The sequence below is a fragment of the Peromyscus maniculatus genome, chromosome 22, assembly GCF_049852395.1.
Source record: "Peromyscus maniculatus bairdii isolate BWxNUB_F1_BW_parent chromosome 22, HU_Pman_BW_mat_3.1, whole genome shotgun sequence".
NCBI lineage: Eukaryota > Metazoa > Chordata > Mammalia > Rodentia > Cricetidae > Peromyscus > Peromyscus maniculatus.
In genome coordinates, this window is record NC_134873.1 from 43,461,572 (window position 1) to 43,487,825 (window position 26,254).

General features: G+C 42.7%; 2 protein-coding genes and 1 long non-coding RNA gene across 13 annotated transcripts in view; 1 reads left to right on the plus strand and 2 right to left on the minus strand.

Moving 5' to 3' along the window:
- Nucleotides 1-26,254, plus strand: part of LOC143270260 (dual E2 ubiquitin-conjugating enzyme/E3 ubiquitin-protein ligase BIRC6-like) — a 310,541-nt gene that overhangs the window by 206,296 nt on the left and 77,991 nt on the right. For 9 of the 10 annotated variants that reach the window (XR_013047387.1, XR_013047388.1, XR_013047390.1 and 6 more), the window contains one exon: nucleotides 25,428-25,653. Coding sequence is in view for 5 of the 10 variants with exons in the window: in XM_076559536.1 (XP_076415651.1) it covers nucleotides 25,546-25,653 (108 nt within the window). In the remaining 5 variants the exon portion in view is untranslated. Of the gene's footprint in view, nucleotides 1-12,695; nucleotides 12,816-25,427; nucleotides 25,654-26,254 lie in introns of those variants that run through there. The other variant, XM_076559539.1, reaches the window with a different exon arrangement.
- The window catches only part of LOC143270259 (putative Polycomb group protein ASXL2), a 316,750-nt gene that overhangs the window by 163,219 nt on the left and 127,277 nt on the right, over nucleotides 1-26,254 (minus strand). The gene's annotated exons all lie outside the window — the stretch shown is intronic.
- LOC143270274 (uncharacterized) lies at nucleotides 926-10,091 on the minus strand. The gene is made up of 2 exons (XR_013047418.1): nucleotides 2,711-10,091; nucleotides 926-2,563 (listed from the first exon to the last, which is right to left on the minus strand). It is a non-coding gene; the product is annotated as an uncharacterized LOC143270274 (long non-coding RNA).

Sequence of the window (26,254 nt, forward strand, 5' to 3'; positions counted from 1 at the left end):
AGTGAGCAAATACTTCTCACACTGAGCCACATTCCCAATCCTCAGGTTGGTTTGCTTTGGAGCTTACTGCAATGATTAGGTAGATTTTTTACTTTTAATCTTATATATAGAATCATATTGCTAGATTTTTTTAATATTGTACTAATTCTAAGTATGGAATAGAACCTATGTGTTTATTCTTAAAAAAAATAGCTTATGCAAATTTTTTTTTTAAATTTTAGTTTTTAAGCCAGGTGTGGTGGCGCATGCCTTTAAGAACACTCCAGGGCCAGGCAGATCTCTGTGAATTTGAGGCCAGCCTGGACTACAAAGTGAATTCCAGGACAGCTAGGGCTGTTACACAGAGACACCTGTCTCAAAAAACCATAAATAAATAATAACTGAGTTTCTAGTCAGCTGTTGTTTTGTAGCACACATCTGTAATCCTATTACATTGGAGGCTGAGGGAGGGAGGGAAGAGTTGAAACCATCCTGGATTGTACAGTAGCAAGACCCTGTCTTGCAGCATTCTTCTACTGTAGTGCAGTTTTGAAATACATCATAAAATAAACTGTGTAGTTGTTTATTTTATTCTAGATTTGGGGAGAAAGTTGTAGAAATTGTCTTTACTCCCTAGGTTGAATGAATAGTATGTAAGATTCCTTTTCCTTGAATTATACTGTTCTTTGTTGTTATTATATTAGTCAATTGCTTTGTCTCCTTTTGTATCAATTTTGGAGATTTTTCTTAGAAAATGGTCCATTTCTGTGCCAGTAAAGTTGCTCAGCTGGTAAAAGCACTTACCCCCGAACCTGAAACCCTGAGTTGATTCCTGGAACCCACATGGTGGAAAAGAAAACTACCTCCTTGGCATTGTTTCTGACTTTTATATACATGCCCCCCCCCCAACTCTATAATATAATAAATAATAATATAAAAAAGTAAAAAATTTTTTACCTGATTTATTGCATGTACTGCTATAAAGTTATATAATGTTTTGTTTTTTCATTTGTCCTTGTTCATTTCTTTGTTCCCATTGTTAATTGCCAGTTGAGTTTTCTGTTTTATTGGAATTTTCAAAGAACTGGCTTTGGATTGGTTTTTTTTTTTTCAAGATAACTCCTTGCTGTGTTGTTTGGATTGGCTCAATATGCATTCCAGGTTGCTTTTCCCCCCTTCTTTTTCTCTTTTTTTCTTTCTTGAAATGCTTTGTCTGGCAGCATAGTCACATAATCCCAGTACTCCGGAGGCTGTAGCAGGAGGATTCTAATTTCAAGGCAGCCTGGGTTATATAGCAGCTTCTTCCAAGAAGAATCTAATAATCAATAAGTACAAACTGACATAATTTTAGTCTCATAATTTGGTATGAACTAGGAGATTGTATTATATCAAGAATTGACAAGTAAGGAGACAATGGTTACTCCTGTACTGATGCAGTATAGTAAAAAACAGTCATTAAATACAAATGATTGAATATAGGACCTCGTGCGTGCTAGGCAAGTACTCTGTCCCTGAGCTATATACCCAGCCACTATAGCTTTATTGGAGAAAATTTTATAATACCTATTAAATTTTAAATGTACATGCTTCATGAACATGTGATTAAACATTTTAGTGCTTATGTTAAGAAAGATACACAGAAAAATATTAGCATAAAAATTTATTAATAGTAAGAAATAGCAAATGGCCTAACTGGGATTAAAGTCATGTGCCAACACCACTCGGCTCCATCTTTTTATTTTTTAAGATTGATTTATTTATTATGTATACAGTGTTCTGCCTGCATGTATGATGTCTGCAGGCCAGTAGAGGGCACCAGATCTCATTATGGATGGTTGTGAGCCACCATGTGGTTGCTGGGAATTGAACTCAGAACCTTTGGAAGAGCAGCCAGTGCTCTTTAACTGCTGAACCATCTCTCCAGCCCTCATGTGCCTTCTTACAGAACTAGAAAACAATTTTAAAATTCATATGGAAACATAAGACCCTGAATATGAATAGCCAAAGCAATTCTAGGCAATAAGATTGCTGGGAGCATTACTGTACTTGATTTCAAGTTGTGCTACAGAGCCATTGTAACAAAAACATGATACTGACATACATACAGATCGATGAAACTGAATAGAGGACGTACAATGTAAATCCACAGCTGTAACCCTCTGCCTTTTGAAAAAGCACCAGAAATAGACAGTGGAGAAAAGACAGCCTCTTAACAGATGATTCTGGGCAAACTACGTATCCATGTGTAGAAGAACACGATTAGATCCCTTTTGGAAATACTAACTCCCAATGGATGGAAAGACCCTAATATAAGACTTGAAACATTTAGAAGAACAAGGAGAAACAATTCCAGGGCATATGCAAGGACTTTCTGAAATCAGTAGAGGTTTCCCAAAAGATTTAAATTGCGGGGCTAGAACGATGACTCCGCAGTTAGGAATGCTGGCTGCTCTTGCCGAGGACTGGCTAACCCCCGCTTGTCAGTCCAGTTCCAGTGGGGTCAAATGCACTCTCTGGCCTCCACAGACTCATGTGCACAGACACATGCAGACCCAACACCCATTCACATAGAATACAAATAAACCTAAAGAAAAGTAAAAACAGATTTACCATATAACCCAGCTAAGTAGCTTGGTATCAGTTCTGTGACACCCTCTCCCCCAGGGGGAAGAAAAGCGCTGTCTAAACAGCTTAAGGGAGGAACAGTTTATTCTGGTTTTCATTTACATGCCTGTCATGAGAGGTCTGGCTTGATGTGAAAGACATGCGGCAGCTGCTCTCGCCTACGTTGTGGAGGGTCTTCTCAAATTAGTGAACCCAGTCTAGAAATCCTCATGGACTGGTCCCACATTTGTCTCCTAGAGGAGACTAGATGCTGTCACCTTGATGGTGTTAATGTCACAGATCCTTGAATATTTAGCCCAAGGACTCTGGCGGGAACACCTGCATCCAGTGTTGCTTGCAGCCACATTCCCAGTGATGAAGTTGTGGGATCCACCCAGGTGTCCCAACTGGATAAACAGTGTATAGACAATGTCATTTGTTTTCGGCCATACAAAGAACAAACTTAAAGCATTTTCAGAAACATGGATGATAAATAAATGGATTAATCTAGTCCATGAAAAGCAAATACTAGTTTTTCTCTTAGTTTTTGGTGCTTAGGCTGTATATAGACATATAATACCAAGGTTGTACATATAACCTGTGAACAGACACAAAACTGTTTAGGTTACTAAGAAAAGATAAGAAGTAAAATACACTTTATCTACAGTACATACTTACATGAAAATATCCTTAGTTGTATAATGCCTATACATGATAAAAAAAATACTTGTAAATCCTAAGGGCCAATGACATGAGTCACTGGATAGAGATACTGCCAAGCCCAGTGACCTGAGTTTTATCCTTTGGAACCACATGATGAACACCAGCTCCAGAAGTTAGCCTCTGACTGCTACACTCATGCCCCTGTACATACTCTTAGATAAGTTTTACTACAGTATGTAGATAATAGTGCTGTTCACAAAATGCACAAAAGTAGTGCTGTATTTAGTAGAAGTGTGTATGGGAAAGTATAAAGAAGTTTAATAAATAAAATAAATTGACCAGTGCAGTTGGATTGCACATTAAAACTGAAGTGATAGTCAAAAAAGAATTTGGCTTTGAATTTAAATGAATAATTTTTAAAAATGTATTTTTAGCTTTTTATGAAGGATTAGAATTCATAATTTTAATTTTTTGAGATTGAGTGTTAATGTATCGTGTTGGCAGACCTGAAACTCAGAAAGATTTTGAGTTTCTGCCTCTTGAAAACTATGATTAAAGATGTGGGCCACCATTCCTGGCCCAGAATCCCCAAACATTTTAAATTATGTGAATTTTAAAGTATTTAGAAGTTGTTTTATTGAAAGTTGTTTGTAGGAGAGGCATAGTGTCACACACAGAGCCGCTGTGTCGGTGTTGGGAAGTGAGCCTGCATCCTCTGCAAGAATCATCTTCTCTGCCCTTTTCATCCGTGTGTGTGTGTGTGTGTGTGTGTGTGTGTGTGTGTGTGTGTGTGTCTTTGTCTTTGCACACACATGCATACACATGGGGTTCAGAGAACAACTTTTGGGAGTCACTTCTTCCACAGTATGGGTTCTATATATATAAACATAATAAATAAATAAAATAGGTATAGTTGTATATAGTTAGAATATATCTGTGCCAAAAGGGGAGCAGAGGAGTAACATAAAAAAATCAATCATTAACTAGTATGGCATAATATGGTCAAAAGTGTCTAAATACTATGATTGTGACTTAGCAAAAAGAAATGGTTAGTTTGGAACATTAACTCTATTAATCTTTGATTAGTGGTATTAATTTGGTTAAACTGTGTTTTAAAGAGGGATAGTTAAAGAGTTACCTGAGTTAGTCATGAGCATCTGTGGGAATAAGGCTGCAGCTGAAGCTTACTTAATTTAAATTTATAATCAATGCAATATTAAATAAACTATTAGCTGTGAGAAAACAGTAATAACCTGTGTCAGGGTATACATGGCAAGACTTACATACTGAACAATTGTACATGAGGAGAATATCTGATATATCTGATAATACATAAGTTTCAGGATCATGGGCAGAACTTATACAATTAATAATAGAGCATTTTTTAAGGGCAGTCCAGCCCTTGGGCTGGAGAGTTCAGTTCAGAAATAGGGGTACGTGACAAAGGGGGCTGTAGAAATCTCTCATGGTTATTTCCTGCTGATATGGGGGCAAAGGTGGGGGTCTGAAATGCAGTGGAAACCCAGGAAACACAGGCTGTTTTAGACTCTGTGAGACACGCAGTGTAGCAGAATTTTCTGTCTCGTGGGCTGGAGGGTGGGATGCAGATCTGCAGCTAGACAACATGTCTGTGGTCCAGATGTAGACAACCTGTATCTCTTTAAATGGTTAGAATTTCTGCTGGAAACAAATGTATGTATTAATGGTAGAACATGCAGCCGAGGAGTTTTAAAGAGGAAACTTTTTCTCTTAGGTGTACCTATGGAATATTAAATGCATGGTTAGCAGGTGAGAGGAGATATCAGGCCAAGGAGAGAAGGAAAGTTCCCCTCCCTACCCCAGAGAAGAAAAAGAAAATATGTAAGTGGGAGATGTAAACTGCAGTCAGGTTGCATTCCTCCTGGTCTTTTTGGCTTGTGAGTATTGGCAAATTTTGATCTCCTAGAACTTACAAGAACCTTCTTAATAGACAAAATCTTAGACATGTTAGCAATATAACAGTAGTAAATTTTGTGAGAGCAAAATTATGAATCCTTGGAGTCTCAACAAAACATCAGGATAGGCAGAGAATGAAATGTGATATATACATACATACATACATACGTACATACATATATAGTCTCATTTATCTTTTGACAAAAATTAATAAAATACATTTAGAACAGAATTATTATTTCTAATCATATTTCTATAAGTTTTATACCATTGATGAAAGTTCATCAAAAGGATCTGGAATTGTATCTATTTATTCATATTCAAAGCTCAATATTTAAGAATCTAGAGGTAAATAACAGCCTGTATTTGGACTGGCAGCTTTAGAGCGCCTTTGTCCTGCAGTGGCCTAGTATATGGTGTGACCAGGCGATCCAGGATTCATAAGATGGGTCAATATCCTGTGAAGACATGTAGGCATATCCTCCTCCTGACAGTATGAAAACATCAGGACCTTTTCAAATACCAGTGAGAAGATCACAGAGGCTTAGGTGTGACTTTGTGGCTTGGCCTGGGGGTAATAAGGAATGCCTGTAGTGGGGGATCTGAAAAATTAAGCACCAATTTTTAAGAGCTCTTGAAGTATATGTAAGGCTGTTGTCTATAAATGAGCTCTAGGCCTTCCTAAAATTGGAAAGCAGTGAAATAAATGATGTATTACTTCTTATTTAATAACCATAAATCATAAGGACATAAGCCTCATGGGTGAGCTTCCATTTATAATTTATAATTTAAATTATATTTAATATAATTTAAATTGAATTTATAATTGTTGGACAGACACATGAAAAGGTGCCAGTATATCCTGTAGAGCTATCTGCCAATCTATAGACTCATAAGTTTCATAGTTTGATATAAATGTAATATCATCTGTGCAATAAATGTATTGTAATATATATGTATATACACATATACATACACATATATTATTATTAGTTTGGGGGACTGTGAGGAAGCTATAATTGACAGTTCTGATAGTTAATCTGTATATATAAAATGAGGAACTCTGCTCAATAAATGAGTCCTGGATAAACAGAGTTCGCATTTCCTGCTCTATATGTGAGCTTTGGCCTCCATCATGGCAGGGTGAGTAGGCAAGCTAGAAGGGAAATGCTGACAATCTTTAGGTTGAGGAGGTATGGCAAAGAAGCAATCTTGTAAATTTATAACCATTGTTATTTTGATTCCTAGGGATGGTAATGGGAGATGGCAAGCCAGGCTGTGAGAATCCCCTTGGCTTTAATAAATTTTATTTAATTTCTTCAGATCCTGTAATGGTTTATAAGCCTGATTTTCTTTAAACAACAAATATTGGGGTGACTGAAGGACTGGTGGGAGGCTTTATATGCCCTATTTTTACGTTTCTCCTCCACCAGACAGGTCACAGTTACAATTCTCTCAGTATTCAAAGGCCATTGTTTGATCCAGAAAGGAGCAATAGATCTTTCTGAAATGTGGTCAGCAGTCGGGGGATAGTGGCTCCTAGGACAAATCCTGATAACCTAGGCCATGTCTGCCATTTATGATTTCTGGAATAATGGGCTCAATTATGCCTTGAGCTTCTTTCCTCAAGTTCCTTTACGTTTAAAACCCATCTGTAGCATTTGAGCTGATATTAGTCCACAGCAGAGATTAGTTACATCCATTAGTTACAGCATGTCTCTTCTCCATAGTGTGTTAGGTTTGGAGGATGACATATGGGCAGAATATGCCATAATTTTATCTATCTGACCATCTTAATATTTTTGAGCTGCTAGCAATACTACTAGATTGACCTAGGCCTATAAAAGATGAAAGAGTAATAATCGTCTTAAGTACTTGACCAATCTTTTCCTAAAATATAAGAAACATCTGTGCTTATGTCTAGCAAGCCAATTATTTTCTTTCCCTGTATTTTAAGTGTTTAGTTGGTTTGGAATATTTAATTTCCTGAACCCAGAAGGCCATATCACTAGAATCCACACCATCAGCTCCCTTAGGCGCTGCCCTGCATGAATCTGAAATGTTTTAGTAGAGAGTTGTACAATGATCTTAATTTCTTCAGTAAGGTCAGGAATCAAACCCTCCAGGGAGGACCTTAATATTTTGTACAGTGGAGGAGCTACAGCCTATTATTAGCCCCAGTGTCCCTTCTGGAGAGGTCAGTAGATTCTTGTATTAAAGCATACATAAGTTCATTCTTAAAGCCTATATATCTATTTCAGACCTCAATAAAAACTTTATCCATACTATGATCTAACTTAGGCTTACATTCTCAGTATCTCTAGGTCATTCACTGAGACTCAGGTATCATTTATAACATATCTAGATGTTTTTATATTTTTCTATTCCAATGGCTTGCACTACATATAAATTATTTCTTAATGTTCTTAAACATTCTTTATATCTAATTCTTTATATTCTTATAAAAACTTTACATCTAAAAGCATTTTTGTATTTAATTCATCAGGAGATATAGGTAATTGATGATTGAGAATAGCCAATGTAAAGTGAATTTTTTTCTTTTTCTTTTTTTTTTTTTTCTTTTTTTTTTTTTTTGTTTTTTTTCAAGATAGGATTTCTCTGTGTAGCTTTGTGCCTTTCCTGGAACTCACTCTGTAGCCCAGGCTGGCCTCAAACTCAGAGATCCACCTGGTTCTGGCTCTGTGCTGGGATTAAGGCGTGCACCACCATTGCCTGGCATGAAATTCTTTTAATAAAGGAACAGTAAAAGGTCATTTTGAAATCTGTTATGTGAGCTATCTTTTACTTGAAATTGGATAGTAAGGCAAATTATCTTTAAAATATCTGGTAAATGGAAATATAATCTAAATGATCTCAAAGCATAGTTTGGACAAAACCCTGGCAATAAGGGATATGGCAGTTTTGTCCAAAGCTTAAACATTTTAAATGTTAGGGGGCTAAGTAATGAATTGATTATATGAAACTTAGCATACTTAGCATGTATATAAATATGATTTTGTATATATTACAGAATTTGATCATTCATGAGATAATCAAGTTTTAATTTGTATCCTAATAATTATCTCTATTAGCCTATAGCTTTGGTACAACTTATTATTAACAGTTTACAGTTTAGGTTGACCAATCAATCAATAAGTTTTATTTCTTAATTATCTTTAGTTAAAGTAAACTTATTCTTTTTTTTTTTAAGATTTATTTATTATTATGCATACTATATTCTGTCTCCATGTATATCTGCAGGCCAGAAGAGGGCACCAGATCTCATTACAGATGGTTGTGAGCCACCATGTGGTTGCTGGGATTGAACTCAGGACCCCTGGAAGAGCAGTCAGTGCTCTTAACCACTGAACCACCTCTCCAGCCCCAAAGTAAACTTATTCTTAACAATTTATAAGTTAGTTGTCTTTGTAAACTTAGAAATAAGGTTTTATACTTGTCCGGATAGCCTTAAAAATATGAAGTTTGTGGTGAAGTTATTTTAATATAGAAACAGGAGCTCTTATTTAAAAATATAGTATATAAGGAAAGTGACAATTTAATAAATCCTTTAAGGTGTATCATGAAATGAGATAAGCACGGTAAAACCAAACTAAAACGGAGGAGAAATGTTTTGTTGTTGTTGCAGCTGCAGCCGGTTTGTCCGGTCCGTATCTAGCCAGACAGCCGCCAGAAATGGAGAGGGGAGGGGGGGTGGAGACACAGACTGAAGTGAGCTGAGATGCAGACAGCAGACGTGTTTGGAGAGAAGAAGAAGGCAGATGTTTAATATTCCAACCCCCAATCTTTGGGGGGTCTGATGAATCCATACAGGTCTTAGGGCGTCCCCTAACCAGGACCTGTTTTTTTGCAGTGGGTTGACTGAAGTTCTTGTACGTGGCCAAGATTTTTGTAAATTACCAAGAACTTAATAGTCAACCCATAAAGAAGAAAGAGAGAGAGAAAGACACTTTTTTTTTTCTTAAATACAGCAATAGACAAGTTGGGAGTTGCGATTAGTTTTTAAACTGGCACTATCAGGCCTGTGAGGCTTGCATTATTATTGAAATGAAGGCTGCTGGAGCAGAGCTCCTAGCTGGCTACAGGGCAGTTTTGAAGGTTTACAGCTCAAGTTAGCCCTTAGATTCCAGTAGTTTTAGCAAAAAAGGCTGTTGGTAGCAGGATGCTGCTGCTACTATGGAGAACTTAGTGAACTTCATTAGCTCTAGTTTACACTCTTAGGAGGTCTTGTAGTGTGGTGATCTCTTTGTAAGACCCCGAATGAAGTAACAGCAGGTTTCTCCCTAGAAGGGAGGGGTTAGAATCTGTGCCACTTATCATAGTCTGATGGTAAGTCAATTTCATAAGGTTGGCAGCTTTTAGGGGTCTCCTTAATCTTTCCTTACATTTTTTAAGAGGCCTTATGGGATTAAGATAGTCTGTTGTTTCCTTATCTAAGCCTGTAAACTGACCGGAATGCCTTCTGTCTTAAGCCTGTGCCCTGTAACTTCTATCAGAGGATGTTTCTCGCCCCCGCCCCCCCAACGCACACCTCCCAGAGCTGAGGACCTAACCCAGGGCCTTGTGCTTTCTAGGCAAGCGCTCTACCACTGAGCTAAATCCCCAACCCCCAGAAGCTGTTTCTCTTCAGACTCATTCTGACAGTTTGGGGTGGGGGTAATTCATGGCTACTCGCCGTTCCAAATGGGAGGGGGGCAGTTGGTGGCCCTGGGATCTGCAGCATCCTTCAGTGAAGACTGATTGTAGCTGATACTCCAGAAGTCTCCCAAAATCGTACCTCTGGAAGAGTCGAGCCTCTAACTGGGCAACCCTCTGTGAAGCCATACCTCTCTCCCTGGATATGCTCCAAACCTTACTTATCAGTCCCATATCCCCCACCCACCCCACCCACCCCATCCACCCCACCCCCAACCCCCACCCCCACCGAGTACCTAAACATTTAAATCTGTTCGTGGAGTCAGGTATCGGGACTATGGGAGTCCAGACCCTCAATAGTCCCCTCATTTTGAAACCAATGTCCAATTTGATGAACCAATGAGTTTTGTATTGGGGTCACTAACAAGAGCGTGGGTGAGTGGTGACTTACAAGGAGCAGGGATGGTTGGTTTTAAAAGTGGTGGCAGTGCAATGTTAGCAGCGCTGTTACCATTCGAGAAAAGTCACGAGGTATGACAGAACCCATTCTTAATAGATTAGGGGAAGAAGACAGAAAGGGGTGCTCAGGCCTGTGGAAGACACATGCAGAGAGAGAGGAGGGAGGAGGAGTCTGTGACCGGTGTCTTAAGGACTCTCCTGCACATGCGCATGGACTTACGGAGCTAAGCCATGCATGCACATAGATTGCATGATCACACTGTGCACAAATTACGTGATCACACAGCACACAGATTACGTAGGACATAAGGCCCCTTACTTGGCTACTGAACTGCATGGGCAGTCATTTAGCCAGGAATTCCAACATTCCAAGCTCTTTGCTTGTTATAAAAAATGGTGGGTGAACAGAAATAGGGGTGCTGTGTCTCCCGAGAACTGCTTCCAGCTGACTTGGTGGGCGTCGGTTAACTCTTGGGGGGTAGGGAGCTTCTGAAGTAGCCAGCCGTCCTGGGGGTAATGGATTGTCCTCTGCTGCTTTGGAATTGTCTGGCAAGGTGCTGTCCAGGTGGATTCAAGCTGGCTCCGGAGCTTGCTGACCTGTCCAGGTGGATTCTCTGGAGCTCAGAAGAATTTTTAAACATATTAAGAAGCATCCATGGGAAATGTAAAATCTTAAGCTGGTGGCCATGATGCTACAATGTTTAGTACTCTGCTATATTGGATATTGGTTGGTGTTAGTGAGAGAGAGAGAAAGAGAGAGGGAGATAGAGAGAGAGATTTGGAACATGCTTTTAATTTTTACCTGAGGTATGCCTTATCTGAGACAGATTTTTTTTTCAAGAAACGATTCATACAATAGCATCTTTAATTTCTTTTTTTTTTCTAAGATTTATTTATTTATTATGTATACAGAGGAGGGCGCCAGATCTCATTACAGATGGTTCTGAGCCACCATGTGGTTGCTGGGAATTGAACTCAGGACCTCTGGAAGAGCAGTCAGTGCTCTTAACCTCTGAGCCATCTTTCCAGCCCATCTGAGACAGATTTTAAGGCACCTATTTCCTTTATTAGTTTAGCATCCAGGAGACACAGGTGATCGATTGCTGAGGGCATTTAACAGTAATGGATTGTTATATTAAAGTCTGTTTCTTTGCAGAGTCCAAACCCTTTTGAGTCTGGGGTGTAAATACCCTTTGACTGTTCCTGTTCCTTCCTGCCTGGATATATCTGGTGGTTCTCGTCCTCCAGCTCTATGGTGGCCCTGTAACAATTAGCCCAGTAGTTAATTAGAGGGAACCAGGAAGGAAAAGCTTGTGGGTTGGACCTCATTGTTCTGGAACTGGTGGCAAGGCAGTGCATCCTGGCGTCCTCTAGAACTTAGAGAGAGGAAAGAGGGAGAGAGAGAGAGGGGGGGGGGCCTGTCTATGTCACTGTGCGTGAGGAGGCCCTGCTGACAGGTATGGAATGAGGCAAATGGGGAGCAAGTGAAATAAAGCTCCTTTCTTAGCTAGAAAATCTCTTCCCATTAGGGGCATAGGGCAGGTTGGCACAACTGAAAATCTCTGGGTGAGAGGAAGACCCTTGAAAATACAGTTAAGTGGTGGGGTCTGGTGAGGTGGGTAAGGTTGTCTCCCTAGCCCAACATTAGGGAAATGAGAAGGAGAGGTGGGACCCCAAAAACTCCCTCAGGACTGAGTAAGTGGCTCAGTGTCCAAGAGGAAGGAATGGATCGCCCCATGCTGTAATGGCTATCTCAGGTTCCCTGTGAGCCCATGGCCACGCCTAAGAGGTTTTGGTCTGATGCTCCCATGCCACGAGGTGCACGAAGGCCGTCAGCTCACCAGTGTTCCTCTTGGTGCTACTTCGAGCAAGGCTCAACTGATGGCCCCCCGCAGGGCATGCACTAGCCTGCCTGGCCTTTTTTTTTTTTTTTTGCCACACATTTAAAACAGGGACTAGGAAGCCTCTATGCAGCCGCTCCAATAGTATGTGCCAGCGTTTGGCAATCCTGTTCACGGGCTTTCTCATCTCTCCCATGGTACCTTAAAATGCCACAGCTGAGACTCTGCCTTTGGGGTCAGGGGCCTCCTCTCCAAATGCTTAAGTTAGCCCTGATGCCAGGAAGCTCTGGGAGACATGAGACAGGTTGTTTTTTTGTTGTTTTTGTTTTTGTTTTTGTTTTTTGTTTTTTGTTTTGTTTTTTTTTCCCGAGACAGGTTTTCTCTGTGTAGCTTTGCACCTTTCCTGGAACTCACTCTGTAGACCAGGCTGGCCTCGAACTCACAGAGATCCGCCTGCCTCTGCCTCCCGAGTGCTGGGATTAAAGGCGTGCGCCACCACCGCCCGGCCAAGACAGGTTTTATTCTGTTTCTTGAATTATGTTTTTTTTTTTTTTAGATTTTGATGGATTACTTGTTTGAGGGAAGCCAAAGGAAGACCCGCCAGGAGGCAGGTTGTAAACTGGGCTTTACACTCCCAGGGCAGCTTGAGAGTGTGAGAGGAAGAGAGTGTGAGGAGTTAAGGTGAGAGCCAGAGTTGGGCAGAAGTGCGCCCCCCCCCCTCGCCAACACTGGAGAGCCCGCCCGATACCAGAGAGCAGAGCAGAAGTCAGACAGCAGAAGTGGTTGCATGTGGCACAGAATCAGAAATGGGGAAGGAGGAGGGGTCAGAGCATAGGTAGAAAGCTTGGGGATAAGGTAACTTTTCATTTGCCCATTTGCTGGCAGAAGGTGGATAATTCACGTGAAATATCGGGGTCCAAGCAGTCATTGTGTGGCCATATTTATTGGTATATTTAAGGCATTTCTCAGAGGAGGAGTGAGACCAAGAGGAGGAAGCCTTATGTCCTATGACTGCAGCTGAGAGAAATAAAAAATAAAAAAATTGAGAGGGTTTATATGAGCGAGAATTGTTGAAGCCAAGGTTGGATAAAGCACAGGGACAAATAACCAAATGAATGGAAGCACAGGATCTATGAACCAAAGGCTGAGGGGCCCCCAACTGGATCAGGCCCCCTGAACGGGTGAGACAGTCATTTGGCTTGATCTGTTTGGGAGGCAGCTGTGCATTGGTGCCAGGTCCTGGGCTCGTTGCATGAGTTGGCTGTTTGAATCCTGGGACTTATGCAGGGACACTTGGCTCGGTCTGGGAGGGGGGAATGGACCTGCCTGGACTGAGTCTACCAGGTCAACCCCGGACCTCGGGGGAGACCCTGATCTGGAGGAGGTGGGAATGGGCTGGGGGGAGGGGTGGGCGAGAGGGGGAGAACAGGGGAATCTGTGGCTATTATGTTGAACTGAATGGTGTTGTAAAATAATAATAATAAAAAAAATAAAAAAATAAAAAAATTGAAATAAAGAAACAGGATCAGACTCTAGTCCTGGGTATCCCTGAGGTTGGAGAAGGATCTGTGAATCAGCACAAGTTACCTCACCCTTCAAGATGGAGGTAAGGGCCGGAGTTTATGCAGCCCGAGGACCTCCGGGGTTCGGCAGCTAGAACTATATCTCAGGATGTACCTGGGACAATGGCCAGGGAGTGAGTGCAAGGACACACTCACCAATTGGAGAGGCAGGGTTGTGCAGAGCAGTCCTGGGCCAGGCAAAGGAAAAAAATGAGCAGTCGTAGATGGAGCAAAACCTCGGCACAAGTTCCCGGGCACAGAGCGCCTGGAGGGCTTGCTTCATCACGCAGCCAATGTTAGCTCTAATGCGGTGGAGTCAGCGCCCTGTTACAAGAACAGCCATACAAGAACAGCCACAAGGCATGACAAAAGCCAGTAAGAGTTTTATTAAAAAGGGGGAGACAGGAAACAATGTGACCAGGCCTGTGGAAGATGTGCAGCGAGAGAGATGGGGGGAGAAGATGAAGAAGAGGAAGAGGAGGAGCCTGTACTGGCTTCTTAAGGATTCACCTGCACATTCATGCTCACACTGCGTTGGGACTTCGTAGGGTGCAAGGCCCCTTACTCGGCTACTGATATGCATGTGTGCAGTCACTTAGCTGGGGAGTGGCCAGGAATTCCAACAACCAGTTCCCTACAATCTGTCTTCTTGCTTAGGGTTCACACCTGCTGACCTTTGCTGGGCAACTGGTGTGCTGGCTCCTTTGCTATACCCTGCTAAACAATAATCCTTGGCTTTTTGTTTGGGGTGCAAGTATTTGGTTGACCACAAATTGTCTGGCCTTGTCCTGTCCTCAGGCTTCTGTAAAAGCCACAATTTTTTTTTATTAAAAAGGTTTCTATTCATTTTATATACCAACTACAGATCCCTCTCTCCTCCCGCCCCCCCAGCCTTCTCCCCAATCCATTCCCCATTCCCACCTCTTCCAAGGCAAGGTCTCTCATAGGGAGTCAGCAGACCCTGGTATATTCAGTTGAGGCAGGTCCAAGACCCTCCTCCCTGCATTGAGGCTTAAAAGCTATTTGCCTTGGGCCCTGGAAAAGCAGCTGGAATAATGTGGACTGGGAGGATTTCTTAGCTTGTGTCTTCGAAGAAGCAGTGCTTGTTTGAACGGTTTCAACACTCTTGCTTCTTGATGGACACATAATTCTAAAAGGACTCTCTTCTGGGGTTCCACTATTCTTGTAGAGCTTTGTGTTTTGTGTTTTGAGTCCCTTGATGGTTTCCTTCATTGGATATTTTAGGCCAAAGGTCTTTTTGAGGCTTGATTTCGACCATTTTTCTTCCTGACTACTTTCAAAGCCACTCTCGGATACAGAGTGAACCTGACAGAACTCACGGTGCTCAAAGTCTTCGGTGTCTGTCTTGCGGACCACACCATGGCTTCCCGATTGCTTTTTTCTAATGTGCACTTGTACAGAAGCCGGAGCCTGGGGAGATCGAGCCTGGAAATCTCTTGGCGTGGTTGGACTCTTGGAAGCTGGAGGAAAGATTTTAGCTTTCCTTCGTGATGGTGATGTAGTGCTCTTCCATGCATCTGCTCTTTTTCTTCCACGATGCTTTGAGACTTGAAGTCTTTTCCCAGTTCTCAGTCTAAAGCCAAGATGCAGCCGAATCTCACCATGGCCTTCAGGGGTACTTAAGAGGTGGATCTGTGGGTAGATGAGAAGATATGGACCAAAAGCAGACTGTAACTTATGACAGCAATTAATTCCTGAACATCGGCCACACTGCAAGCAGATGGGATATTTCAGGACAAGACCTGATGAGAAAGGAGGAGGGACATTGTGGGGCACTTGACTCTCTAAGAGTTTTGCTGCTATTTTGAGCTGTAGATCTTTTAGCAGATGGAGCTGTTCTGAGATATCCCTCTTGGCCTGGGAAAGACAACTTGCTTTGAGGGAGTGGTGAGAGTCAGAAGGCCTTGTCTGTGAATCACTCTGTGAGTCTTTACTCTGATCACTGGAAACAGCGTCTTCCCTGTTGTAAAGTATCTTGAGAGAAGACTCCGGCTTCATTAAGGCAGGAAACTGGGCCTGATTCCCAGTCTTCCATTTCCATTTCTTGAGGCTTTGTCCTCAGAAATGAGTTAGATTTATATCTTGCCACTGTGGCCCAGGTTTACAGTCTAGTTTGACAGGTCGAGTTTTGGTACCCATAACTAACTTAATACATGGTTTACCTTTCAACTGTGAGCTGTGACTTAACTTAGTACATTTCATATCTGGGGACTCTATTTCAGGTGTCAAGTCAGAACAGTTTGCATGTCGACACTGGGGCCTAGAGCTGTTCTGAGATTTCATACTTTGAGGCTTTGTCTGAAGTGCCAACTCAGATTTTCCACATTTCAACTCTACATTGTTTTGTGATTGTGGCCTTTGGCTTATTGCCCCATATTTTACTTCTGAGGACTGTGACTCTTGTTTAAACACTAAAGGTGTCTCAGTTTGAGGCTTTGTCTTGAGGATGACCCTAAGGAATTGAGACTGTATTCCAGGGTTCAATACAAGAGAGCTCCTGTCTTCTAAGCAAAACCTGGGTTTGAATGTCAATTTTATATTATTGATCTTTGACCTTAAGGTTGGGTCACATGCTTTTGTATTTCTAAACTTTTGCTCAGAATTAAAATCAATAGTTTTGGACCTCTGAGGCTGATGTTCCTGGGTTGACCCTGAAGGTTGTTTACCTTGTGACTTCGGCTTCATAGTCAACTCATTGGATGTCTTCACATCTAGTTGTACTGAGGGTTTTAACTCTTTAGCTGTCACATCTTGAGGTGGTAACCTAAGATTCAGTGTAGATTTATTAACTTGACAGTCAGACAGTGGTATCCAAAGAACAGATTTTGTATTTTCAAGCGGTGGTCCCTGATGTAATGCCACACTTTTCCCACACTGAGACTGTAGCTCTGAGATTGATGTGATGTTTTCCCCTTCTTGTAGCTCTGGTCATGGGGACAACTCAGGGGTCTTCACACACTGTACTTGTGGCCCAAGGTTAAAATCCACGGATTTTTTTTCCTTGAGGTTTTGGCCCTAGAGCCATCTCTGATGTCTTCCCACCTTCCAGTTGTATGGATGGTTTCCGTTCTGTAGATTTGACATCTGGAGATGGTGACCCACTATTTAATCGTAAAAATGTCACACCATGGAATTCAGGTCTTAGTATCCACTGGATGGATCTTATACTTTCTACCTGTGTCTCTTTGTTTAGCTGATCAGTTTTGATCCCTTGAGGCTGTGGCTTGGAAGTTAAGTTAAAAGTTTTGGTTTTCTGCAGCCCTAGTGCTAACGGAGAGGTTTTTACTTGCTGTAACTGTGACTCAAGATGAGACTCTCTGGATTTTTCTCCTTGAATTATTGACCTGACAGTCAAATGAGATGACCTCCCACCTCTCCGTTGTGTTGACAGCTTCAATTCTGTAGGGCTGGCACTTTGAGACTGTAACCTAAAGTTTGACCCTATACATTTCTCCCTTTGAAACTCAGATACTGGTATCCACTGAACAGATTTTGTACTTGCACCTTGTGGTTCAGTATTTAGTGCCACAGTTCTCGAATCCTGAAGCAGTGGCTCTAACATTGGCTCCAAGGCTTTCACATGGTACACCTCTGATTCTGGGGTCAATGGACAAGGTTTCATACTTAGTACCTGTGGCCCATATTGGACCTCTTGAGCTTTTACATTATGAACAACTGGTTCAGGAGCCAATTCAAATGAGGGTGCATCTTTACATTGTAGTTTAGAGCTGAGCTCTATGGGTTTTCTACCTGCAGGTTTGGGTTCCTGATCTGATCCCATAGAGAACATATCTTCTGACTCCAACTGTTTGTTGAGCTGGTCGAACATCCCACTTTTCCACCCAGATGAGCTTATGTCTTCATCCTGTCCAGCCTCAAGAGTTAAATCCATGGGTGCCCTCCCTTGATACTCTTGTGTAGAGACTAAATCCATGAATCTTACTCCTTGGATACCTTGTGTTTTGGCTTTATTCACAGGTTTTAGACTTTGCTGCTTCAGACATGAGACAATCACACGTTTGCTATCTTGTGTTTGTGACCGTGAAGTCAGTTCCACGGGTTTTACATTGTGTTGATGAGGCTCTTGCAACACCTCCATAGGCTTATCTTGAAACAGCATCCCTGGTGCAAAAGTCATGGGGCTCTCCCCTTGCTTCTTTGGTTCAACCCACCCCACAGTTTTCAAATCCTGAATTCTTGAACCTGGGATCAACTTCACAGATTTCATACCATCTGACTGGGAACTACCTGGGGATATCACTGTAGATTTTATCCTCTCTAGACATTGTCCTAGAGTTAAAACTGCAGATTTCCTGTCTTCTAACTGTGGTTCTGAAGGTGGTAACTCAGATTTTAAACCTTTCAAGGTGGAGCCCGGAGGCAGCTCCTCATGTCCTTATCTCCTGCTTGTATCCCCAGGGTTGCCAGCATAGATATGATTTTCCCCAGCTCTGACTTTGACCTTAACTCCATAGATTTGACGTCTTCCAAATGTGGCCCTGGTGTTAACTCTTCTTGCTTTGAGGCTGTGATCTTCTCTCCTGGTTTTATATGTCCCAAATGCTGTCTGTGGATTGATGTAGAAGATTCTACACCTTGTGCCTGTGCTCTTCTGATCAACCCAGAATGATCTGCACCTGCTAAGTGTTTCCCAGGAGTCAATTTCTTTGATTCTGCATTTGGTATCTGTGGTTCAGATGCTAGTTTATAAGACATTTTGCCTTCAAAGTTTGGTACTAGATTCTTTGTGACATATTTTATATCTTTAAAGGCTGGCTCTTGTACTATTAACTCTGGCTTCATCCCTTGCCTCTCTGGCTGTGTAATCAACTCAAATATTTGTATACACTCTAACTGTGACCCTGAGTTTAACCCTGAAGTCTTCACACCTTGAGGTTGAGTTCCTGGAATTACATCAAAAAATTTGACATCTTGCAGCCATGGCCCTGAGTTAAAACTCACCTGCCTTGTATCTTGTAGGCCTGGAGTCACCTTTGCTTATTTGGGATCATGTATCCCTAACTCTGGAGCCATAGGACTTATACCATGAGACAATAATCCTGGGGTTTGCTCCCCATATTTGACTCTTTGATATTTCTGCCTAGAAGCCAACTCAGAAAATTTGGTATCTTGGTGCCACAGTCCTGGATTAACCGGCTTAGCTATCACTCTTGGATGTTGCAGTTCAGAGGCTGCGATTGGGCGTTTCATGCTGCAAAACTCTGATAGTTCCTGAGGCAACACAAGCTTCTTATCTTCAACCTGTGTCTCTTGGCTTAATGGCAAAAACGATTCTGGTATCAATGCCTGAGGCTTCCTATCTTGAAGCTGAACACCTGGCATGAACTGTACACATTTGAAACCTTGGTACTTGGGCTCTGGGATCGCATCAGAGAATCTCACATGATGCAAGCAAGGTCTTATGTTTATGTCTACCGACTTCCCAGGTTGTGGTTGTGGTTGTGGTTGTGGTTCTGGAAGCTTTGGCCTCAGGATAAAATCTGATGATCTGGTTTCTGGCCCCAGGGAACATGGTATTTCATCATGAGATTTCACACCATAATGTGGGGGGCCTGACATGAAATTTACTGGGTTTTCCCCTTGAAGAAGTAGCCCTTAATATAACATTGGAAACTGGACACTTTGCAATTTGGGCCCTGGAATCAATTTCAAATTGACACTTAGCTGTTGTGGGCCTAGATTTAAATCCACAGATTTCACATTAGGGGACTGTGTTCCCTCAATCCGTTCCTTCGGTGATAAACTTTGTAGTCGTGGCTCTGGTTTTGTCTTTTCAGGATCTACCTCTCCTGCAGATGAAGATTGTATTACATTTACAGAGTTCTCATTTTGCAACTGTGATTCTCTATCCATTTGCCTAGACTTTACTTTCTGGACCTGTGGCCTTGGGATCACATCTTTAATATGTGGTTTGGGTCCTGTAGTTAGTCCTGCAGTTTCTACAACTTGTACAGGTGGTTCGGTGATTACTTCTGCAGACTTCAAATTCTGGGCAAAGGACTCTGATTTCTCACCTTGAACTCCTGGTTCTAGACTAAACTCTAGAGATCTCACTTCTGAATATAGGTCTATGATGGCTCCCTGGGTATCATCAGCTTTAGAGAATGACAATCAGAAGGTCTCTGTGTCTTCATCTTCCGGTTTCAGAGTTCGTTCTGGTGGGTTAGTAACTTCTAAACCTGGTTCTAGAGTCACTTGAACAAACTTCACATCTGGGGGCTGTGGCTCTGGGGCCATCACTCCTGAGCTCATAGTTTGAACTTCTGAATCTAGTAGCAAATCCAGAGTATCTTTAATTGCACTTCCTGATTCTGGAATCTCTTCCATCTCTTTTACAACTTGGGTCCCAGGTTCAAGAGTCTCTTGGAGTGGTGGTGAGCTCATCTCCACAGATTCTGAGGTCTGGCTCAATGGTGCTGGACTCATTCCTAATGATGATTGTGGCAACGGAGCAGATTCTTCCACCTGCCGGCAAGGGTCAGAGGTCACCCTTGCTTCTGAGGCTGGATGCTGTAGGGTCAGTCCTTCAGGTTCTAGAAAATGATAACTTGGTTTGGGGGTCGCTTCTAAAGATTTTGTTGCATAAAAGTGTGTGCTTGGGATCAGTTCACCAACTTCCATACTCTCCACCAGTGCCTCAGAAAGTAGACTCCTACCTTCTACAAATGGAGTCTTTGTATCCTCAAGCAGTGGTACAGGGGCCATCTTATCAGAGCCGGTGCTTTGGGAACATGGTTCTGGGGCCAAGTTCACAGATTTTATATCTTCAAGCAATAGTCTTGGAGTCAGCTCCACCATTTTTATATCTCCTTGTATCTCCTGTGATAGGGCTGAAAGAGCTTCTTCCATACCTTGAGACTGAGAATCAGGGATCCAATGTACTGATACATTACTGTGCAACTGTGGACCTGGGGCCAATCCAGCAGACTTTTTGTTTTGGAGTTCGGGTTCAGTTGTCAGCTGGCCAGATTTCACATCTTGAAACTGAGACTCAGGGGCCGATGGCACAGATGTCTCACTTTGCAATTATGATATGGAGGTTAATTCCTCATATTGCATATTCTGCTGATGCAGTTCTGGGGCCAAATCTATACATACCACTGTTGAGGTTGGTGGTCCATATTTTTCCATTTCTGGGACTAAATCTGTGGTTATGTCCACAGATTTCATACTTTGCAATCTTGGATCTGGGATTAGGTGCTCAGATTTTACACTCTGTAGTTCTGGGGGTAAGTCCACTGAATCCCTAACCTTATGCTGTGGGATTCTGCTCCCCCCGCAATATTCCATTTCCTGAAGCAGTGGTATGACTGGCCCTACTTCAGCTTCTGGAACTTGATGCTTTTGGCCCCTTCCTATAGGTACTGCACCTTGATCTGGTGGTGCTGGGATTGTTCTCGTGGATTCCATTCTTTGATGATGTGACTGTGGTGTCTCCATAGGATCCTTCACTTGTGGCCAGTTCAGCCCCATAGATTCTGTCATGTTGTGACTTTGCCTTGGGCTCACCTCTGAACAGCTTAAGTCTTGGTGCCATGGGGTGAACTCCGAAGGGTCTTTGACCTGATGAGACAGTCCTGGAGTCAGTGACACACACTCTGTGCCTCGAGATTGTGGCATAGTCCCCATGGAGACTCCAACTTGACCCTGTAACCCAGAAGGCAATTCCAGAGACTCTTTGATTTGAGGCTCTACAATTTGTAGTGGTGTGATCATTTCTGTGGGAGATGCCTGGACTAGCGGGGTCACCTTTAGAACATGCAGGGACTGACCTGACGGTAGTAGGTCATCAATCATTCCTGGTGGTTCCAGGACTTTAGATGGTGGCTGTGAAGGTACGCTTCTAGATTCTACAGTTCCTACTGGGACAGTAGTAGTCGGAACATCTGGTTGAGCTGACACTGGGGTCAAATTTTCAGCTGGAGCCTGTGAGCCTCGGATCAAAGCCCTAGATTTAGTAATGTGTGTCTGTCCTAGTGGAATCATCTGCATGACATCCATGGCTTGTTTTGCCACTGGAGATACTTTTGTATCTTCAGTGGCTTCAGGCAGTGCACTTGAGCTAATTTCCATTGCATTTTGATGTACTGGACTGGGAGTAATCCTGATGTGTTTTGTGGCTTGATTCTGTGACCCCAAGGTCATGGTCAGTGTTCCCATGTCTTTATGCTGAGGCTGGGGAATCATTTCCACAGCTTCCACAACTGTCTGCTGTGGCCCTCAACTCATTCTTCCTGGTCTTATGGCTTGATAGTTATGCAATGTATCCGTCTTCACTGATTCCATGACTTGGTATTGTGGCTTTGGGGCTATTCCTACTGGTTCTATGCCATGTGGACTTAATTTGTCAATCATCCCCATGGAATCTGTGACATGAAACAATGCCACAGGAGTTACCTTCATGTCATCTGTGACTTGACTCAGTCTTGAGACCATGCTCTTTAATCCCGTGGTTTGATCCTGATGATGGGTTACTTCTATCGGTTCAATTACTTCATTCAATGGCTGAGGAGTTATACTCACTGTTTCTGCTTGATTTGGTGGCTGTGGGGAAAACCCCACAGAGTCTATCACCTCCGACTGTGGTTCTGGGTTTATTCCCATTAAGTCCATAACCTGAAGCAAGGCCAGTGGTGTGACCTTTATGCTGTCAGTGGCTAAACGTGGTATCTTGGGTGTCAGCTCCTTATGTGTCTGTACCCTTTTTTCTGGAAGACCTATGACCCTCTGCTCTATATTCAGCTCTAACACATGCTTTGAATCCTTTTTCACTACAGCTTGTTCTTCCTGAATTATGTTAACCCCTAAATTTCTGGGAGATGGAGTGCCTGGTGATATAACTAAAGGATTATATCTAAGTTCTTGGCGGTCATCCTGGGGTTGTGACTGCCTGTTTGAGGGAAATGGCTGTGAAATGATTGCTTCCGTCCTATGGACTTCAGAATTCACCCCAATGTTCATGTGGAGATGAAATGATGGAGGATCTGGAGATGTGTTGGTATTTTGCTCAGCACTCTGAGGAATGAGTGTAGGTAACTGAGTTTTCGGGAGCTCTTCTTCAGGGACTCCTTGTACATCCATCAAATGATTGAGTATGTTCCAGGATTTCTTCACGGGCAGAGGCACCACTTCTTGTTGCAAAGTAGAAACCTTCTGAGACATATGTCCTTCCAGTTCTCCTCTGATCAAAGTAGAGAGCTGGAGTGGAGCCCATACCAGGGGTCCTGGACTCTCATCCAAATCAGAATCTGACCCATGATTTGATTGAAAATGAGTCTCTCCCTTATCTTTTGTTTTCTCTTGCTCACGAGGATCTAAGGATTCTAAAATAGAGCTAATGAAGGAAGTTTGAGCTTGTAAGGGAGGAAGAAGTGCCAAATTCGGAGAAAGAGCTGATTTCTCAGGATCTGTCAGCCGAGAAGTAGGCAGGGCTGTGCCAGGGCTCCTGGACATAGATGGTTCCTTCTGGGAGGAAACAGGTCCACTATCGCTCTGCTATTGCCAAGCTGTTCTTTCAGGAAACATTGGAAGATAAGACAGGCTGGAGCTGTTGTTGGATGATGCAGAGGACATCAGTAGAAGGCTTTCCCTTTTTACAGTAACAGCTGGGTGGGACAGCCTCCTGAACCACAACATCAGAGACGGAGGAAGAAGTCACATCTCGGGATTCTGAAACATTCAGCTCCATAAGCGTTGATCTGAGAAACAAAGAGAAATGTTTTCATTTTCTTTGGAATCAGTAGGGAAATTAGAGAGAAGGAAGGGAGCGGCTATTTCAAACCCAAAATATTTCTGGTCTAAGGGAGAAATGAGGGAAAAGAGGGGTTGCATTTACAAACATCAATCATTTATGTAAAGAATTCCTCCACCAAGAGCAGAGGAGATGAGTCCATCAGTAGCGTACATGGTATACCAATAGAGAAGCTGAGTTCCCTCCCTAGAGCCCACAGGAAAAGAAAAGAACACAGTGCCCCAGTGCCGGGCAAGCAGAGACAAGTAGATGCCCTGGGCCTCACTGGACAGGCAAGGCTAATCAGTGAGTCCCAGGGAGTGACTCTACCTCACAACCCAAGCTGGATGACTCCCAGAAATGACACCCAAGTTTTACACAACACACACACACACACACACACACACACACACACACACACACACACACACACACACCTGTGCTTGGCTTGGCCTGAGTTTGAGCCCTAAGACTCACATGTTGGAAGGAGAGAACTGACTCCTGTGGCTTGTACTCTGACTGCCACATACATGATGTGGCTCCTATGTGCACACATGCACAAAAATACAAATGAATTATATATATATATATATATATATTTACACAGTGAGGCCTAGAGAAATAGCTCAGCAGTTAAGAGCAGTGACTGAGTGACTGCTCTTCCAGAGGACCCAAGTTTGAATCCCAACATCCACATAGTAGGCCACAAACATCTGTAACTCCAGTACCAGGGGTTCATATACCCCCTTTTGTTCTCTGTGGGCACCAGGCATGCATGTGATGCATATACTTACATGCAAGAAAAATATCCATACACATAAAACATAAAACAAATAAAACTCAAAAATTAGTTCTCCACTGCTCCTCAAGCTAACTTTTTCCTTTACCTCCTTCCTTTACTCTTTCTTTCTCTTCTCTCTCTGTCCCCTGCCTAGTAACTCTGTTTCCTGACCTTGCATTATCCAGATGTTGGAAGATCTGTCGCAGACTCCTGTCTATTGACCAGAATACATATTCCTGGGTCCAGTCAGTAGGAAGTCCTGAAATACTGGACACAGCAGAGGATGTCAGTGGGATTGAAGTGACATTACAGAAGGAATAGAAGGATAATTTAGGAGGGAGGCAGTTGGTCTCAGAGTAAATGAAGTCAGAGTGCCAGGTGTTTTACGTAGAGCATTCACAATGAAGATGGTGTCATGGGTAGGATTTCTATTCCTGTGGGGAACCCCAATGAATATAACGTTTGGGGGGACAGGCTTTGTTTCAGCTTACAACACCCAGGTCATACTCCATTGCTGAGGGAAGTCATGGTAGGAACTCAGGGCAAGATGGATCCAAGAGGCAGGAGCTGATGCAGAGGCCATGGAGCTGCTTACTGGCTTGCTTTCATGGTTTGCTCACCTTGCCTTCTTGTACCCCCTGAGACCACTAGTTCATGCATGGTACCACCCACAGTGAGCTGGACCTACCCACATCAATCATCAATTAAGAAAATCCAGCCAGGCATGGTGGCACATGTCTTTGATCCCAGCACTCGGGAGGTAGAGACAGGTGGATCTCTGAGTTCAAGGCCAGCCTGGTCTACAGAGTGAGTTTCAGGACAGCCAGGGTTATATATAGAGAAACCCTGTCTTGAAAACCAAAAAAAAAAAAAAAAAAAAAAAAAAGAATGAAAATGTACCACAGGCTTGCCCACAGGGCAATCTGGGGGGGGGGGGTGTAAATTAAGGTTCCCTCTTCCAAAATGATGGCAGCTTGTATCAAGTTGACAGGAAACTAGTCAGCACGGGTATCTGTCACAGGACAGTCTGTAGACAGGCTCTGCTTACCGTGTCAGATCAGCTGCACTGACGTTCATCTCTGGTTTTTCCAACTGTGAAACTGTAACAGGAGCAAAGAAACTGTTAGCATAGTGACTGATGACGTCATCTAACAGAACCCCCTTCATTTAACAATTAGGGGAGCAAAGATGAAGTCCCACCCATCGTGAAGCTGAGGAGTGTACAGCACACCTATCGAGGTTTGTTTTGCTTCTAAAGCATACTATCCTGTCTTCACCATGTCCTAGAAGTGACCCATGAGAAGCCCGGAATGGGAACACAGCACCGGGGGACACAGAGATCCTGATACATCTTCCCTTCAAAGATGGCCATCCCACATCCACATCCGTGGTAGAGGAGTAAAGGTAATGGACCTCCTGCACCAAACTCTTCATCTTTGTCCATTCTCCTCTCCCATACTTTGGCCTCTACATGAAGATGTAGGGAGAGAGAAGCCCGAGGAAAGGAAACAATGGAGTATGGAGCTGTCTGACTGACTTTGGAAGGAAAGATGTCAGAGAGATGGGCGTACTCTCCAGGCACACCCTCTTTTTCAACTTTCTTCCCCTTCAAGTGGAAAGAGTCCTAAAGCAGGTCCACAGTTGATCAGTCATCAGTCTTGAGCTGACCCATAAGGATAGAACCCTTCTGACCTGTGAGTTTCCGAATCTGTTTTAGAGATGTGTTTTGTTGCTTAGGAGCCTAGAGAAACACACAAAGAGAAACCCAGTCAGGTTTACGTCCTGGTTTGGGGATTTTATTGACAACACATCTCATCTTATCCTATAAAGCAGCTAAGCCAGCCTCAGAAAGACCAACATCAAATGATTCTTCTCCTTTGTGGGTCCTAATTTCATAGAGTACATAACCTCACAGATGTAAACATGCCATGAAAGTAGAACTGACTGGAAGAGTTAAGGACACTGTGGGGAGACAGTGAAGGAGAGTGGGGAGGGAGGGGACGGT